This window comes from Pithys albifrons, chromosome 2 (assembly GCF_047495875.1).
Source record: "Pithys albifrons albifrons isolate INPA30051 chromosome 2, PitAlb_v1, whole genome shotgun sequence".
Taxonomy (NCBI): Eukaryota; Metazoa; Chordata; class Aves; order Passeriformes; family Thamnophilidae; genus Pithys; species Pithys albifrons.
Window position 1 is genome coordinate 31,505,092 of NC_092459.1, and position 16,264 is coordinate 31,521,355.

The 16,264-nt window shown below is 36.5% G+C and overlaps 1 protein-coding gene and 1 pseudogene across 3 annotated transcripts in view; one reads left to right on the plus strand and one right to left on the minus strand.

Annotated features, from left to right (window-relative positions):
• Positions 1-3,336: 3,336 nt before the first annotated feature.
• Positions 3,337-16,264, minus strand: part of PHIP (pleckstrin homology domain interacting protein) — a 107,608-nt gene continuing 94,680 nt past the window's right edge. For 2 of the 3 annotated variants that reach the window (XM_071548646.1, XM_071548644.1), the window contains 5 exons: positions 14,965-15,117; positions 12,811-12,974; positions 12,058-12,338; positions 11,591-11,752; positions 3,337-9,531 (listed from right to left, as the gene is read on the minus strand). In XM_071548646.1, coding sequence (XP_071404747.1) covers positions 8,885-9,531; positions 11,591-11,752; positions 12,058-12,338; positions 12,811-12,974; positions 14,965-15,117 — 1,407 coding nt within the window. In that variant the 3' untranslated portion in view covers positions 3,337-8,884. The remainder of the gene's footprint in view (positions 9,532-11,590; positions 11,753-12,057; positions 12,339-12,810; positions 12,975-14,964; positions 15,118-16,264) is intronic. The other variant, XM_071548645.1, reaches the window with a different exon arrangement.
• LOC139669153 (5S ribosomal RNA) lies at positions 10,315-10,430 on the plus strand (annotated as a pseudogene).

The window sequence follows — 16,264 nt, forward strand, 5'->3', positions numbered from 1 at the left end:
AATGTTATTAAGCTGTACCTAGCAATCATGTGGGAACAAAGTGGCTGGGCTTAAAGTTTCATTGTTGATAGCCTTAAACCTGTGCAACATGGCAGGTATGCCCAGTTGAAAAAGCACATAAATACTGGCCTAGACTAGAAATACAAGTTTTACCTAAGAAAAATAGTTTTTAAATCATAAAACCATAGAATAGTTTGAGTTGGAAGGGACTTCTTCTCTTGAAGTTCATCTAGTCCAACTCCCCTGCAATGAGTAGGGACATCTCCAGCTAGATCAGGTTGCTTAGAGCAACCTATTTGTCCCACACAGTCCACCCCAAGGAGAACAGACTCTTGGGGGCCATCGTGTATTTGCATCACACCAGCCCAGGCTGCAGTAAACAGAGGGACTTAACTGCTCCCTTGGGCAAAATCCCAGAAGCCACATAAACACCTGATCCTGTGTCAGGGAGACTGAAGATTTTACATATGACTCAAGAAACTTACTACTACCCAAACATTAAGACACCTTCCAAAAATACAAAGTAAATCAAATTGCAAGATGAAGATGCTTCTGTTACTCCCCATGTGCTTGAGCAGAGGTTTTCAGTGCAAGAGCCAGAAAGAAACCTTTGTGCTTTGTTGTTACTCAGAGGTGGGCACAGGCCAGAGTCAGATCAAAATTACAACTTCATAAATTAGCTTGCAAGAAAAAGAATGCTGACCATAAGACAATTTCAGATGACCCTTTCACAAGTCAAAGCTTATGTGAATTTTCTAAAAATTTCATAAATCATTTAACCTCTCATTTCTGCTGTAACTTTATCTAACAGAAGACTTTAATGTTAACACACACTTTACAACATCAAACCTTTTAAAAGCATTAAACAGCATAAAAGTTGAGCTCTAGATATTTAATCTTTCCCCATGTACTTGTGCATTCAGAGTAACTGATGTCAGTGAAGGACGACAATGATGCAAATGGCACATACACTCAGCTCCTCGTGTTGGGTAAAAATAGGCAGTGTATTGAAAGGCAATCACTAATTAATGACTTTTGAGTAACTCTTTTTTTAAGTTTTTGACAGCTGCATTCCATTTCTTAGCAGTTCATGGAAGCTTACACCACCTTCCTTACTAATAAAGAGAATTCAAATTTTGAATGAGGTGCTCCAATTTCTAGATTTCTCTGCTATAGAATACAAATTCAGCAATTCTTTCTAGCATTGTAACCATATTCTAACTAGGTTTGCATTTTAGGTTACAGTCTTTATTATTTTTTATATCCTTGTTCAAAGTCAAATTCAGAGATCTGAGACAAAACACAAATTAACAGATGAGGCTGCCTGGCCCTTGAATGCTAACATTGTTTGAAGTCAGTACCTTCAGGAATATGCCTCTGCAGAAATTTGATGGTGGATGAATTGATTACCTGCCTCTGCTCTTGCTTCCTCCATCTCTTGGTTTTTGTTTTGTTTTGTTTTGTTTTTTTTTCACTGATGCACCTGCAAGCTAAAGTAAAATGACAGATCAACAGGACTGAGTTTATGTAAAACCTCCCTGTTTCATAGACAAAAAGGAATCACAAAGGAAATTTGTATGGTTGTCACCAGATTAGAAACAACATTCTCGAATTCTCTACTCTGTCCCCCATTCAGTGCTCACACAGATTTTGAAGTACAAGACAGAATTCATAAATTCTCACCAGACTCCTGTAAAAGAGTCAATTAAGCCTGTTCCAAAGATTTCTTAACAGTATTTCTCTGAGTGAAGAAAACAACTTGACATTTTGGGCTTTGAGTTTCCTGTTAACATTAGTAAAACCCACAAAAGCCCTGTATTTTGCATGCTAATTTTGTGTACAATAGCTCAATTTTATGCTATTTAAATTCCTGTCACATTGTATGTTGCTTGCTGGCATTTGCTTTATTGTCACATTTGCTTCAAATAGAAACACTGATTAATTTTTAAAGCCACTACACTTTGCTCATTTGTCTTTGTGAAAAATGACAAACACTCTTTTGCAAAGCTCATATTGATTGCTAGAGCAGGAAATAACACAGGTTTTGGCATAAAAACTTTCCACTTTGAAAACAAAACAGTCAATGATCACACATAATTTCCTTAATTTAATGAGCATTATGATCCAACAGGAGCAAATAGTATTAACAAGGTAATGAAGCGTTAGTACCAGCACAGTCAGCATCTCCCTGTCAGATACCTACATTTCATATCATCTGTTAAACGTAAGCAAAGTCTTGATTTCCACACTAGGTTTCAAAAAGATACCTGTCCCAGGAATGACACAATTGTATTTTAAGTGTTCTGTACAGTTACACAGAAAAAGATTTTTCCAACACAAAGAAAAAATGAACTGCTTAAGACTATTCTCAATAACAAAACTAAAACCTTGGACCTGGGGTGGCTTGCACTTGGATGAGCACACAACTATTATTATAATGCTGCAATATTGAAAATGCACATACAACTACCACCTTCAGTACCTAATAGAAGCAAGAAGAAAGTGTGTTATGCTTTCAGTGTCCTAACAGGATTTTCTCCAAGCAGAACGGGCCAATTACTAAAACTCACGTGGTTGCTTAAGACTCCACCGTGGAGTCTGGAAAGCAATAGGGAACGCAGTTCATTCTGCTGTGACTATTCCCCATTCCCCGTCACCCAGCAGCACACATCTCACCTCACAGATGCAAGTAAGGGTCTCCTGCATCACTTCCTTGTACATACAGAGAAAAAAAATCATCTGATATAGCAAATAACACATGAAATTAAAAAGAATCCACATGGTGCAGTCCTTGAAATACCAAGCATTTCTTTTGTCTTGCATCTGATGGTCAAAAACATGTAGATATAAACCAACCAACCCTGCAGCTTTGTGAAAACACATCCTGCATTGACTTTTCCTTGCATCACCCACTCAGGGCAACTAGACTGAAGACCAAACTCTACAGGCAGGGAGGACGGAACTTCTCCCTGCTTAGGTGTTTTACGCTTCTTCTAGTTATTGGGAAGCACAGATATCCACAGATTGGCCATAGGCGTGGGTGCCCTGCTGCACATGAAGACTGGCAATGTGGTGTTGGCAGTGCCAGATGCTACTGCTTTTATAGTGCCTCCAGAACTGCGGGTTTTCGTGAAACCCTCTACAAAACAGCAAATTTTGATCAGAGAGCACTCCGGGTGTAATTTCGTCTGTTCTCACACACACTATACCATACTGCCATATACTGCTATACCATACTCTGTAAGGAAGCAAAATGAGTTCAGGCAGTTTTGAAAAACACACAAGCAATTGTCTGATAACACAGTAAATTACTAGATAGAAACAAACACTGTTGGACAGCTTAGAAAAACATGTTTTCTATTTATTTAAAAATAAGTTTGTAGTTACTACATTGCAGTGACAGTAATTCTTACACATACATTCTAGTTTGTATAAAAGGATTCAAAGTATTATGCATCAAAACTAACATAGAAAGTGTCCACGTAACAGTAAAGAAATTTCCAATCCATATGTACAAAAAGAAAGGGCACTGTTATCCTGGTGAGATACTTCAGGTTATAACATGATAATCTAGATTTCTGGAAGGAAAAGAAAGCCTTGATAAAGCTAAAGAATTTTAGTTTTCAAAACTGTTACTCATTACATACAACAGATTTGTGTTTTACATAATTCTGTACAAAATAAGTGTAATATTTAATCTGAAAATGTGTCAGTTTTAAAATTAACCTTTCCAGGTAATTTATTGAAGTTTACCTCCATTCTATACATATTGAAACATTATGACAGAATTTAGTTCACGCAACATAATTATCCAGTTATCCACCACACTTCTGCAGTTTTAGTATGGTCCAAAAATGTAACTTCTGTATGGTCTCAATGCATTAGCAAACCAACACATGCAGCTGTAAGCACAAAACAGTGCATGTACATCTGACAGTACGTGACAGGTACTTTTATCTCTTTCTACCCCTAATTTGTGTGACTTCACTCTTTGTTCTTTCAGTGTAGGAATTCACAGTATAGTGATACTTTCCCTCCCTAAAATGGATTGTTTGCATTATTTGAAGTGAATTTCCTGATGTATTTATCTGCATTAAAAAGGATCCAAATGACTACTTGTCTCACTACGTACCTCCTAAAGCTAAATTTATTCACCCTTACTCTATTGCAGCATATAAAGTTTCTCTTCTGGAGTGACTTGAGGCTGTTACAACCTTGGGGAAAGTCGGTGGGGAGGCGCGAAGCAGCTAATCACCTTTTTCTGCAATTTAAGATGTCTTTTAATCTCGCTTCCTGGCGTGTTTCCTCATCCAACACACTGTAAAAATGGCATGGTGAATTCCCGCATTAAAATTAGTAGAAACACAAGAGCACCAAGAGGTTAGCTCTGGTTTAAAAGCCACCTGCTATTTTTCCCCAGAGACAGTAAAAAGGGAACAAGCTCTACTCATGATTCAAAACCAGGAAGCTACGTAAGCTGTCAATGCCAGATTGTTATTGGAAACACATTGTCAAGTCTTGGCCAATTTTATGAAATGTAATACGCTTTCCTCTGCATACGAACAAACATGTATATACAATAATGTACAGCAGAAAACTAACAGCCCTTTTATCAGCTGAATATCTAGGTTCCCTTGGAAACCCGTCTATTACAAGAGCTTCAGGGATAAAAGAAAATAATATACTAGCTTTACACAGTTAATTTGTCTTCATTTAGGTAGTAAACATAAAATGAGCTTTTGCTGTCTGTAGGTGAGGTTTTAATACCCTCTACCTTCTGTATCACAGCACTGTAGCAGAGTTAAATTACTTTTAAACACTCTGTTAAAAAAAGGCAAAAAGAAAAACCTTTGAAAAACTACTGTGGACAAAACATACTACTTTAGAATGAGGTAAGGACTCAGGACACAAGGTAAATATTGTGGTATGGCTGCATCTTGATTGACCAGCAATGTTAAAATTACCTCAGCAAGATTCACACACTACAAATTAAATGTGAATGTTGATGAGAGTAAGCCTAAAAATCTCTGACCTCCAACCTGCTATGAAAGTACAGGGTGAAAGGGTCCCATCCAGTGAAGCCTATTGCTTTTATAGAACCAGTCAATCATTTAACATGTGCCTAAATTCAAATTACACACTAAAGCATTTACTTATAGTCCTCAATTCAACAAATGTGAGCAAAATATTTAACAACGTGGTGTAAAAATGGTAACAAGCTTAAAGTTACTGAATGGACAGAGTACTTTTTGTGTTGCATGTAGTCCTTCTTTGGTAAGACAAAAGCCTCTGGCACAGAATTGGTGCTTAAAAATATTTGTACAGCAATACAGTGAATAAGCTGCCTCTACACTACAATTTATTTTTAATAGATATTAATATATCCTACATGCTGCATCAGGGTCCTTTATCAATTAATAGTATTACAATTATTAAGCCATAGTAATATTTAACTCAACCAACCCAATCTTACAAGTCTATCAACAAACTGATCACAGCTACAAACCAGACACTGTACAAATAAACATCTGTAAATCTTTATCACAGCAGTCTAATCACTGGAGGAAGACATTTCTCTGTAAAGTTGCATCACGGGTCATTGCCGAGTGACGAAGAGCTCTAGTTCAATATTGACAATAATAATGAACACTACAGTGGCAAAATCTCAGTTCATTTCCCAGAGAACACACTAACAACAGAAACAAAGTGGATAAACAGTTGTTAGGTATGCAGGCACAGGTACAATGATTCCTGTTAAACATTTAGAGCCCACTGTTGGGACAGGAGCAAAGTTATCTTCTCATTAGTAGTTAGAGAACACAATGTCATTAAGATACTACTCAGCAGTAAATACCAATTTTCATGTTCCCCAGTATAGCGTAGAAATACCAGAATAATATCCTCATATTCATGTCAAATATAAACAAATTTAATTAATGAAGCTGAGTTAACTGCTGCCAGATTGCTTGCATGTGACCATGAAGCTCTATGTTATTTACAAGCAAATGTGAAACAAGCATATGACATTTTGATATTCCATCTTCTGAACCAGTTGTTAAGTACTTGAGATGGCATTACAGAACATGCATAGAACTATAGTTCTTAAATTATTTCAACACTGACCAATAGTTTATTGCTCACATTCTAAAAACTTAAGAGTCTGTAATCAAAAGCTCTTTTTCTGTGTTGATAAAATATCTCACAACCACCTCAAATAATAACTTTTTCCTTGACCAAAATACAATCTGATGGTGACTAAAGTCTCATAAATAAAGTTTGCAACCTAGTGAAATTAAATTATAAAAATATAACATTTAAATAAATCTGGTATTAATTTCTAATAAATTTCTAGTGTTGCTTTAAAAAAAAAAAGACTCAAATTATCCACAATTTATTTTAAAAGGAAAAGCATTGATGTGTCTAATATGAATTAAAACTTACTGGCTAAAGTCACCAATATTACTGGGTGGGAAGCAGTTCCCATGTTCTGCAGGTAATGCCTTCTGTCCTTGCAAAATTAAGATGTACAATCTTCTACCTACTATTAAGGGAACGCATATTATTTCAGTCTCCAAAACTTACATATAAGGTATTTTCAATATATAAATATATACATAAACATGCTATATAAAACATTATTACAAACAGAGTAAATACAGAAGATGAAATTTAGATATAATCTGTTTTATATATTACAATGCAGATAACATCAGGAAATTACACATTTTCAAATGATTGCCTTCATCAGTGAGATGACAAAATTAACAAGTAGAATCAATCAGTTTTGAATTGTGAAGCTGTACTGCAACTGTACAACTGTAGCTTGTTATCTTACCACGTGTTTAGCTAAACTCCATTTTACTAGAATGATACAGAAATACTTGTTAGAAAAAATAAATATATCAACAAATGAAATACAAACTAATCCCTGCTCCCCAAATTCAAATCCATAACAATTCAAAGAGGATCTTGGAAAATAGCTTAGCCACTTTTTGTAGCAAAATGCACTACCTAAAACTAGGTATGGTGGATATTAATTTGCTATCCACAGTAGCATTATTTCTGTTCCACTTGGTGGCAAATACCAATAGTAGTTGTTCAAACTCAGAAGCTTTTTTTTTTTTAAGAAAATGAAGAATCCAGGCCTCAAATGCAAATAGAGAATCTGTGCAAATTTAAGGTCTTAATTCTGTATGCCTTCCCTTCCAAACACTGCAGATGATATTTGCATTTAAAAAAAAAAGAAGCATAACAAGAAAATTTTGGTTACATTTTTGTACCATACCAGTTCTCAGTAAATACGACTACTTATGTATTTTTTCATTGAAACTGGACAATGCTTTTTTGTAAGTGATAGAAAATGGTATTAAGGTTTGTTTGTAAAGGTATAAAGTAAATGTACCATAAACAAATAAATAACTGCTTTTCTTTTCCAGAGCAGTACATATAACAATACATTCCCCTAAGTCATATAGTTATCATTTACAATAGACAACTTAATTTTAGTAAGGATGCAAGAAATAATAGAATACAAGGCACAATCATTAAATGGAATTTTTCTTTAGGGTGTATATTGACTTATGTCAGCGTGATATACCATAAAAAGTGCAGAAAAACACAATGTGCAATGAGACCACTGTATAAAACATGATTGCATAAAAAGTGATTTGGCCTTTTAACCCTAATAATTGAAAATAACCAATCTTCCCCTTAAAATTAAACTATAAAGTATGACATTTTAAAATTTTCAATTCTAGTGCTATCTAAAAAATCCTGAAAAAAATTTATACCTGGGTAATATTTTAGATGTATGTGTTTATGTATGTATTAGTATATACACATACACTCTTCTTTGTATGTCCTTTCAGCCTCTTAAGCATGTCTAAAGTTGTAGAAACAACAATCAATCTGGAACAGAAAGTAAACATTGTGATTCCATACTTGTCCTGTAATTTCCTTGAATCCTTTAACCAGTTATACATTTAAACTAAAACATCTCTGTCAAAGGACCCCACCAGTGCATTATTTTCTACCAGAAGTACCAAAAAGAATACATTTCAGAACAATGTTAACAATTTACTATTTAAAACAAGACACAGCTTTTATTACTGCAAATGGTTTGCTGTACTGACACTCAAAAAGAAAAAAAGGCTTTCCACTGCACTGATTCTCAGTCTTTGGCACAATAAACAGAGATTTAGTGATTGATACAAGAATCAAGGTCTGAAAAATTAGACATTAGTCAAACTTTTTCCAATGTGGATATATATATATTTGTGATTACATTTTTGCTATGTTTGGCAGAACTTGGATACACCAATGGCCTGTGCTAGGCTTCTTTTGCAGCTGAACCTTCCATCACAACTGAAATTAAACATTTTCAGATTAGCAAAGTTTGGTATTTTTGTATTTAATAGAAATGTAAGTGAATTTACTGCCACTTTTTGGCAATCTGCCTTCCTAGGCAACTTGACTTTACAATCAAAGCGTACCTTGCTTGGTCAAAAATAGACTTCTGTTTTCAGTTTGTGGCAATTAAAAGTACCATCACCTTTTTCCAATTGTGTAGAGATATTATGTACTACTCCAGCAGAGCAGTTCTCAACTCTGTACAGTAGTCAGAAATTGCTTCAATTATTCTCAACTGTGAACAAAATGATTGTTGAAATGTATAACCTATTTGGAGGGCAATAAATAGCAAAAGTTTAAAATATATATTTCTTTCAAAGAATGTTCTTTCAGTTTATCTTTTTGCTAAATTTTTCTCCCCAAATCAGAACATACTCTTCTAACCCATAATAGCAGCAGGGAAGCAGAAGTCTGTTCTGCTGTTCCTTAACTGTACCTGCTTCATAGCATTCTAAAGTAAAACCCTTGGTAAAAATTACCAACCAATTAAATTAGCTTTTGCTTTTTCAGTCAGCTTTCGGACTCTGCCTCTGCTTGATGTTCCGAAAGTTAAGGAGGTGTCTTCAAACAATAGCTGCCTTTGCTCTTCCTCAGAGTCATCTTCATTGTAAAAGGCTGTCCTCCTACCCTGGTTTCTAGTTCTCATGTGAGGCTCAGAATCTTTAAGCTCTTCAGACCCTTCCTCCATAGGCTCATGTGTCTTTTTCCTCCTGCTTCTTGTTTGCATTTTAACATTTGCAGGAACTAAGAGGTCCGAGCCTGGCTGACGGGTCTTTATCTTCCTTTTTGGCTTTCTACCCCCACGGCCTTTTTTTTGTATCAAGTCTTCCTTCACATTATTTTCAGAAAGAGAATTGCATGCAGTAGAAACAGAGGCTTCTTCTGGTATATCCCTTGCAGTCTGGATTGTATTCTGCTCTGCAACCTTTTGCTGTTCAATGATTTGTAGCTTTTTTGGTTTCCTGCCTCTTTTCTTGTGCACCACCACCTCACAGCTACTGTTATTAGTCTCCACCTTCGGTTTCCGTCCAGGGCCTCTTTTAACTGGAGGTTTCAAAGGCTGTCCTCCGTGTCCATTTACCTGAATGCTTCCTGATGCCAAAGCATTATTTTTGCACTCTGCTGTAAAGAAATGCAAGCTCGTGTCACATAACAGATTTGCATTTACATGCATTTTCCCACTCTCTTAATAAAACTCCTACTAAAATATCTGAATGGATTCACAGTGATTGCCAATCTGTCAAAATCTGAGAAACCCAAAGTAGGACTCAATGAGCTTCATTCCCATATGCAATGAGGACTAATTTCTAGTTGAATTTTGCACACGGTAGTTGTGGGGAAAGAACACAACAAACAACACCCCAGGGAAAACCCAGGATAAAAAGTCTCAAAAAAGGAAATAGCTACAGGATTTTTCTTGGCTAATAAACCACCAGTGGACAAAACTGCTATTTGTATCCACAACAGAAAAAAGTTGCTCAAGAAGCATTACGGTGAGGATCGGGAATGCTTCATAGCAGGTCATGTCTCAAGAAATGAAACAGTTTCTTTCAGCCTGAAGTAGCATCTTTTATATGCAATTTGCACAGATTTCTCTCATTAACAGATAAACAGTAGAACATACTTGCTTGGAGACTTTTACAGGGTACGAGTTTTCATTAGGTGTGAGGTACTAAACTTCCTTAGAAGGGCAGACCTCTTAGGTTTAAACTGTCTAAAACTGCCAAGAACAGGTTCATACTCAGCATGATAGTTCCTCCAGTCCTCTGATGGAACCCATGCACAGCTCCTGCTGTGTTCAAATGTGCACCATCATGCACTAAATGCACAGGCCTCCTCTGTCATACGAGTGGATGTGCAGGAGAGACGGGACCATGTCAACAACATTCAGATACCTCTGACCTGTACTACAGCCCTGCCACCCTGCCATGTGATCCCATCAGATCTCAGAAGCTGAGCAGGGTCAGCCCCGATTAGTACTTGGATGGGAGCCCTCCTGGGAATACCAGGGGCTGTAGGTTCCAGTCCTGAGGACTTCACTGTCACAGTCCAAGCTCGCTCGGGCGTGGCAGATGAACCTTAGGAGTTAAAGGGTGGGACCAGTTCTGCACACGCCGTGCCTCACCTAAAAAATCCACTGGACAGGCTGGAAGGGCACACCCATGTGGGGAGAGCCCTGCCCAAATCTGCGTTCGCGAAGCCTGCCCATGATGATGACCTCTGACCTAACCTAACATCTAGTCCTATAACAGATGAATACTTAGCCATGCAATGGGGTTAACAGCTGGGGCCTTTGTGAGAAAGCTTACAAGGAATGGACAGATGATTTAACTTATCAGACCACAAGCTACACTTTTTCAGAAGCATGGAAGAGTAAGAAAGAACAGATAATCCTTGGGGAGAGAAGGACTACAAGGAGTAAGCAAATTAATTAGGCAGGGCCCAATATGCAGACTACTGTGTCTCCATCTTCAGAGAAAAGATGTTTTGTGGATCTAGCTGCTTTCAAGCATCTTCGTAACAGTTCGAAGTTCTTTCATAAACAGAAAAGCTTTTTGACTAGATGATCTTATTTCAGTCTCCACAGAAGCTTAGAGTTTTAAGGTATTCAGACATCAAAAGATCAAGAAAGCTCACTTGGGAAATTTCATGAAACTAGTTCTGAGCTGTCCACTCAAATATACTACATAGAAGGAGTAAACACTGCATAGTTCTATTTTACTGTGGCAAAAAATGAAAGAACTGATTTGCAGCTGGGATGCTCTGACCTTTATGTCTGTAGCTGCACAGCATGTCATCACACTCAGTGTTACTGAACCAAATATAACCCATGTAAGTGTTATGAGGTTAAACGCACAGGGTTTATAGTGTGACCCTGCAGAAGTCAGCTTTGGAATTTAAGAACCCCTAACATGACCTTTGTAATATTTTAAATGTTAACATACCAAAATCAACTAGACAACAGTTATCACACTATGAAAATGGTGTTAAGAGTAATGTGCTAATTGATCAAGAAGGAAACTAACTGTCACTGAGTTGTTCCATTAGACTTCCCCTTCTGCTAAACTGTAATGCATTCTAATTTCCCCACTGCCAAATTACTACAACAAAAGCACAACACTACAGTCACTACAGCAATAACTGGGGTGGGGCAGGGGGACATTCCAGAGGCATTTGGTACCTTGTTGATTAACAGCGGAAGATTTCACTTTGCGCTTGATTTGCTTCTCTTTCTCAGGATTTTCTTTTGTGGAGTTATTCCTAGTGCTATGACTGTAATCAGATGGGGTAGGGTTTGATACAATATTCTGGTTCTTGGAATGTTTGGTTGAATTCTCCAGTACTAGAAGGATAAAAAGAAAAAAAATATGCAAGTCAAGTAGTTTATACCACATTCAATCTTGCTGGCCTAAAATGGAACTCATGTTCTACTATAAACAAACAATTTGAATTAATGATCCAGAAGGGAGAAAACTTCCTAGATAAAACAACATAGCCTAACTTGTTCAGTTTTCCTCTGAAGAGCCTCAAAGGCCCATCAGCTTGAAAAGAGAACCAGTCTTAATTGAGAGATGTATAACAGATTTCCAAAAAGAGAGTGTTATCTTTAAAAACATTCACTGCTTAATTAAAAAAAAGCCAACTTGCCTGACTTTGCTGACCCTGCAGTAGTATTAAGCTTTGCAATTAAAGGCTTTATAGTTAAAGGCTTTGCTCCTGAAGAAGTAGATGGTTGTTCCGTAACAGCCACATCTGGTGTCCCCCTGTTGCTCCTGGTCCGCACAAGGGAAGAGGCATCAGCAGCTCTTCCATTCATCTGAGGCGGAACGTGTCTCAGCACTGTTGACCGTGTGGGTGCAGACGATGACAAACTGGTGGAAGTTTCTGCCTTCAGCTGAGGTTTTATTAATCTCCTCTTCCTTTCAGGGCTGCAAAAGGAGTAACAGGAGTAATTTATATCCTGGGTGACCACCTTTTCATTTTACAGGAATAAATAAAATTAAATGCTAGTGTCTTGAGATCATGGAAGTAAACCAATCATTTCTGTATGAAGTAGGTTAAAAACATGACATTTACTGTGGAAATTCATGTAAATTGTGAGCTTCTGAAAAGTCAATCTTTACAATAAATATATGACAAAGTATGTGCCATCACAATCCTAACGATGCTGTTTTACTGTGTGTTTAGCTGTTATTTTGAATTTTAAGCACTTACACTAGGATAGGCCTAAGTGAAGTTTAGAACTCTTTCCTGTCATAGGTACTGGCATGTCTAAGCTATCGTTCTGCAATTTAAGGAATAGTAATGGAACAATTAAGAAAAAAACCACACTATGTTCTATTGTTCAGGTATGTCAAACTTGCACAACATTTCACGAATATTGTAAAGGAATTAATGTACCTGGATGCAACACTACTGGAAACAGAGCTACTTCTACTTCTTTTTTTCCTTCGTTTCTTTATTGTATTTCTTTTATGAAAGCGTAGAGCAGATTTATAATCTGATAAAATCGAACTTATGTGCTCTTCAAAGAAAGCAGAAAGGCGCAAGCTCATGCTGTAGATCTAAAAAAAAAAAGCCAGTAAACAAGTTTTATTCTATTCCAAAGCATCATTTTACTTATTTATCATTGAACAATAGCTAGAAAAGTGACTAACATGGCAATGTTTTAGTGATATTTACAGTCTGTCTCAACGAATATACATTAACCCATGTGTAGGTTTGCTTTAACTATTTTCATGGTTTTGAAAAGTGTATTACAACTGAAGGTAACACACAAAAGGAAAAATTAGAAAAGCCACTTTTTCAACTGCCTTTCCAGAATTTATCCCTTTCAAATTTCAACAGAAATCATAAAGAGAGATCCTTAATGTAATTTTACTGTATCATACCTAGGGTCAAGAAATCTTATTTTCTGCTGCATTAAATTGCATCCTTATATCCTATATTTGAACATCAGTCTATTCCTTTTATAGATGAATTGATTCTACTGCACGTTGGTTGCAACAGGTACAATAAATGTATTGGAATTATGTAGGTGCCCTTTTTTACCCCTGTCTCTAGCCTTGAATGATTTACAGAGACTGCCAAACTCAGTTTAGATCACAACTAATTATTTGAGCACAGTTGCTATTAATTCTGGAAACACAAAAAACCCACAAAAGTGACCTATCCAGGTACTTTGAGACACATCACTGTCTTAGAATATGAAACACAATTTTGAGCACTTGCTTACCTAATGACACACCAAATTATCTGAGCACCACACTCAATAAGTTTCACATACTTTGCATGTGTTACTGGAGATGCAAAGATGTGTGTCTAATGTGCCAAGGAAAAAAAAATCTGTCAGGTTTAGATTTACTGTCCAAGTAAGTATAAGTGATGTAAAATAAGTGATATTTTTAGCATCTGCATGACAAAACAGAGTGAAAATATCATCATTCAACAACTATGTGTTGCATGCACTGAAATCATGTAATATTGACATTCTTAACATCTGAGCCTTCTACTTCTAGCTGTAAGTAAAATAAAAAAAGACTTAAAAGTTCATTACTATACCAGTCTGTATGGAAGAAACATGAAAAAATATAAAAATGTCAGAGGGATCTGTGAAATCACACAGACCTAAAATAATGCCAGGTGTGATGAGGTCAAGGAAAGAAAGAAAAACCACAAAAGAATCCAGACCTGCCCCAAAAGTCATGCCATTTGATGCAATTGAAAGACTGATTTTTAGGCAGTGAGTGGGATTGCCTGCTACTGACTAAAGAGAGAGTAATTGCTGATCAGTCCTTCTTGCTAGTCACCTATTAAGAAATTTGTCCTCTAGTTTTAAAACAACTAAGCCCAAATGGTTAATTTGCTATTTAGAACAGCCAGACAAAAGCTGTTAATAATTCTAGCCTGAACACCTAACACACATACCAGCAGAAGAAAAGCTACACAAAAGCCTTGAACATGTGTAAGTATGAATTTATAAATTAACTGCTAACAGATACTGCACCTGCTACTAGCAGGGCATCTCAGTAAGAATAGCTTTGCAGGCTCACATTTGCAAACACTCCTGTTTCCCAGAAATCCTAAGGGCTTCATTACAATCTCACTGCATAGTTTCAACATCCTCTACTGTCTATACCTGGATATTTCAGTTTGGGGCAGCCCCCACAGTGGAAGGGCTCTGTGTGCATTAGTTTTGAAAAGCTCGTTTCTTCTCCAAAGTACCAGTTAAATTCCACTATTGTACCCATAATCATGTTTCTACAAATCTTTTCTTCAGTGTGGGTCCCCCCACCTTTAGATCCACTTTCTAATATTTACTTTGGAAACACCCATGCAGAACATCAGAACTTTTTGCCTTTAAATAGCACACATTCCTTTCCTTTACAACACAAAGCTATAATAGTTTCTCAGAAATATTCATGTTTGAAGATCAGAAATAATTAAACTTGTTTTCGAAAGTAATCAAATTACACTTGCTTTGTCTGTTCTATATTTTTCAGATGTAAGTATTCTTTCTAACAGCAACAACAACAGAAAATCATAAAGTCTTACCCTTGATCTTTTACTTGGTGTATAAGCCTTGGAATTGCTGAAAATAAGTCTCACATCTTTGCATAACTCCATTGGTGACTCATAGTTGCCAGCTTCCAGTGTTTCTTTAACAGTAGCAAAATCCATAGGAGTGTCAATAATATCTCTGTAGTCCTGTTAAGAAATAGCAAATCAATTTATTACAACTGTTTTCCAAGCCTGAATGTAATTTACAAGAGGCATTTGATAACCCTGTTTAACACAAACATCCTCTTGAAAGAGATATGGAAGACTGCTAAAGATGTTCTGCCCCTTTCCACAACATAACTCCTTACAAGCACACTCAACAGGATCAGGGTTAGAAGTCAAACATTTTATAAACAGATTTATTGAAATGCAGAGCTCAGAATTTTGTATCCAAAGTTGCATTACTGACACACTGACCTGAAGATAATAGTGACATGAAAGTGTGACTACAAGCTTTCTGATGGCTTAACAGCTCCAACTAGGGTCTACTAATGTTGTTCTACGTATTAGCTTTAAAATATAAAGTTTAAACATCTGAATCAGATCAGAGACTTATCATATTGGCAGTTTCCCAAATGGAGACCTGACATTTCAGAAAAGTAATATTACAATACTGTAAACTCCACAGGCTTAAGTAAGACTCACATCAAGCCAATGACAGGATCATTTTTCTAGGCTACAGAGAAAACAGAGCAACATCCATACAACTAAAAGCTTAAATACCAAAATTAAACAAAAAGTTAACTTAATCCACTAGAGCAAATAGAACCTGCAGGAGTGCCTATGAATGTTAAACATTTTGTGACACCAGGGAGCAGTGTGTTTCATGCCTAAGCCTAGGATGGTGGTACCCCTTACAGAGGGGCACTTGTAGTTGGCCACAGCATAAAGTTTAGGTTACTTCAAAAATAATGATGCCCAATGGCTGCAGAAGCATTAACACAGACATAGTAGTGACTTCCAAAAGAGAAGCATTTTTTCTCTAATTGAGACAATTTTGCACAAGTTAATTCACTTTGGACTGGTATTTTAAAGAAAATCTTTACATATGTTAGAAAGAAAGCAAGCAAAACTTTTGCTTTGTTAAAACTGTCATATAAAATTACCTTTAGTTTTTATACTTCTGAATAGATAATGATGATCCCTGACAACACGTCACATGCAGCAACCAAACATATGCATTTCATATATGATCATTTTTCACTCAGAAAAGGAAAGACACATCTTAAATACAAAAACTGTAATTTACTTAAAAAGCTGCAATTTACATAACAGCATAGACATCCCTGAACAT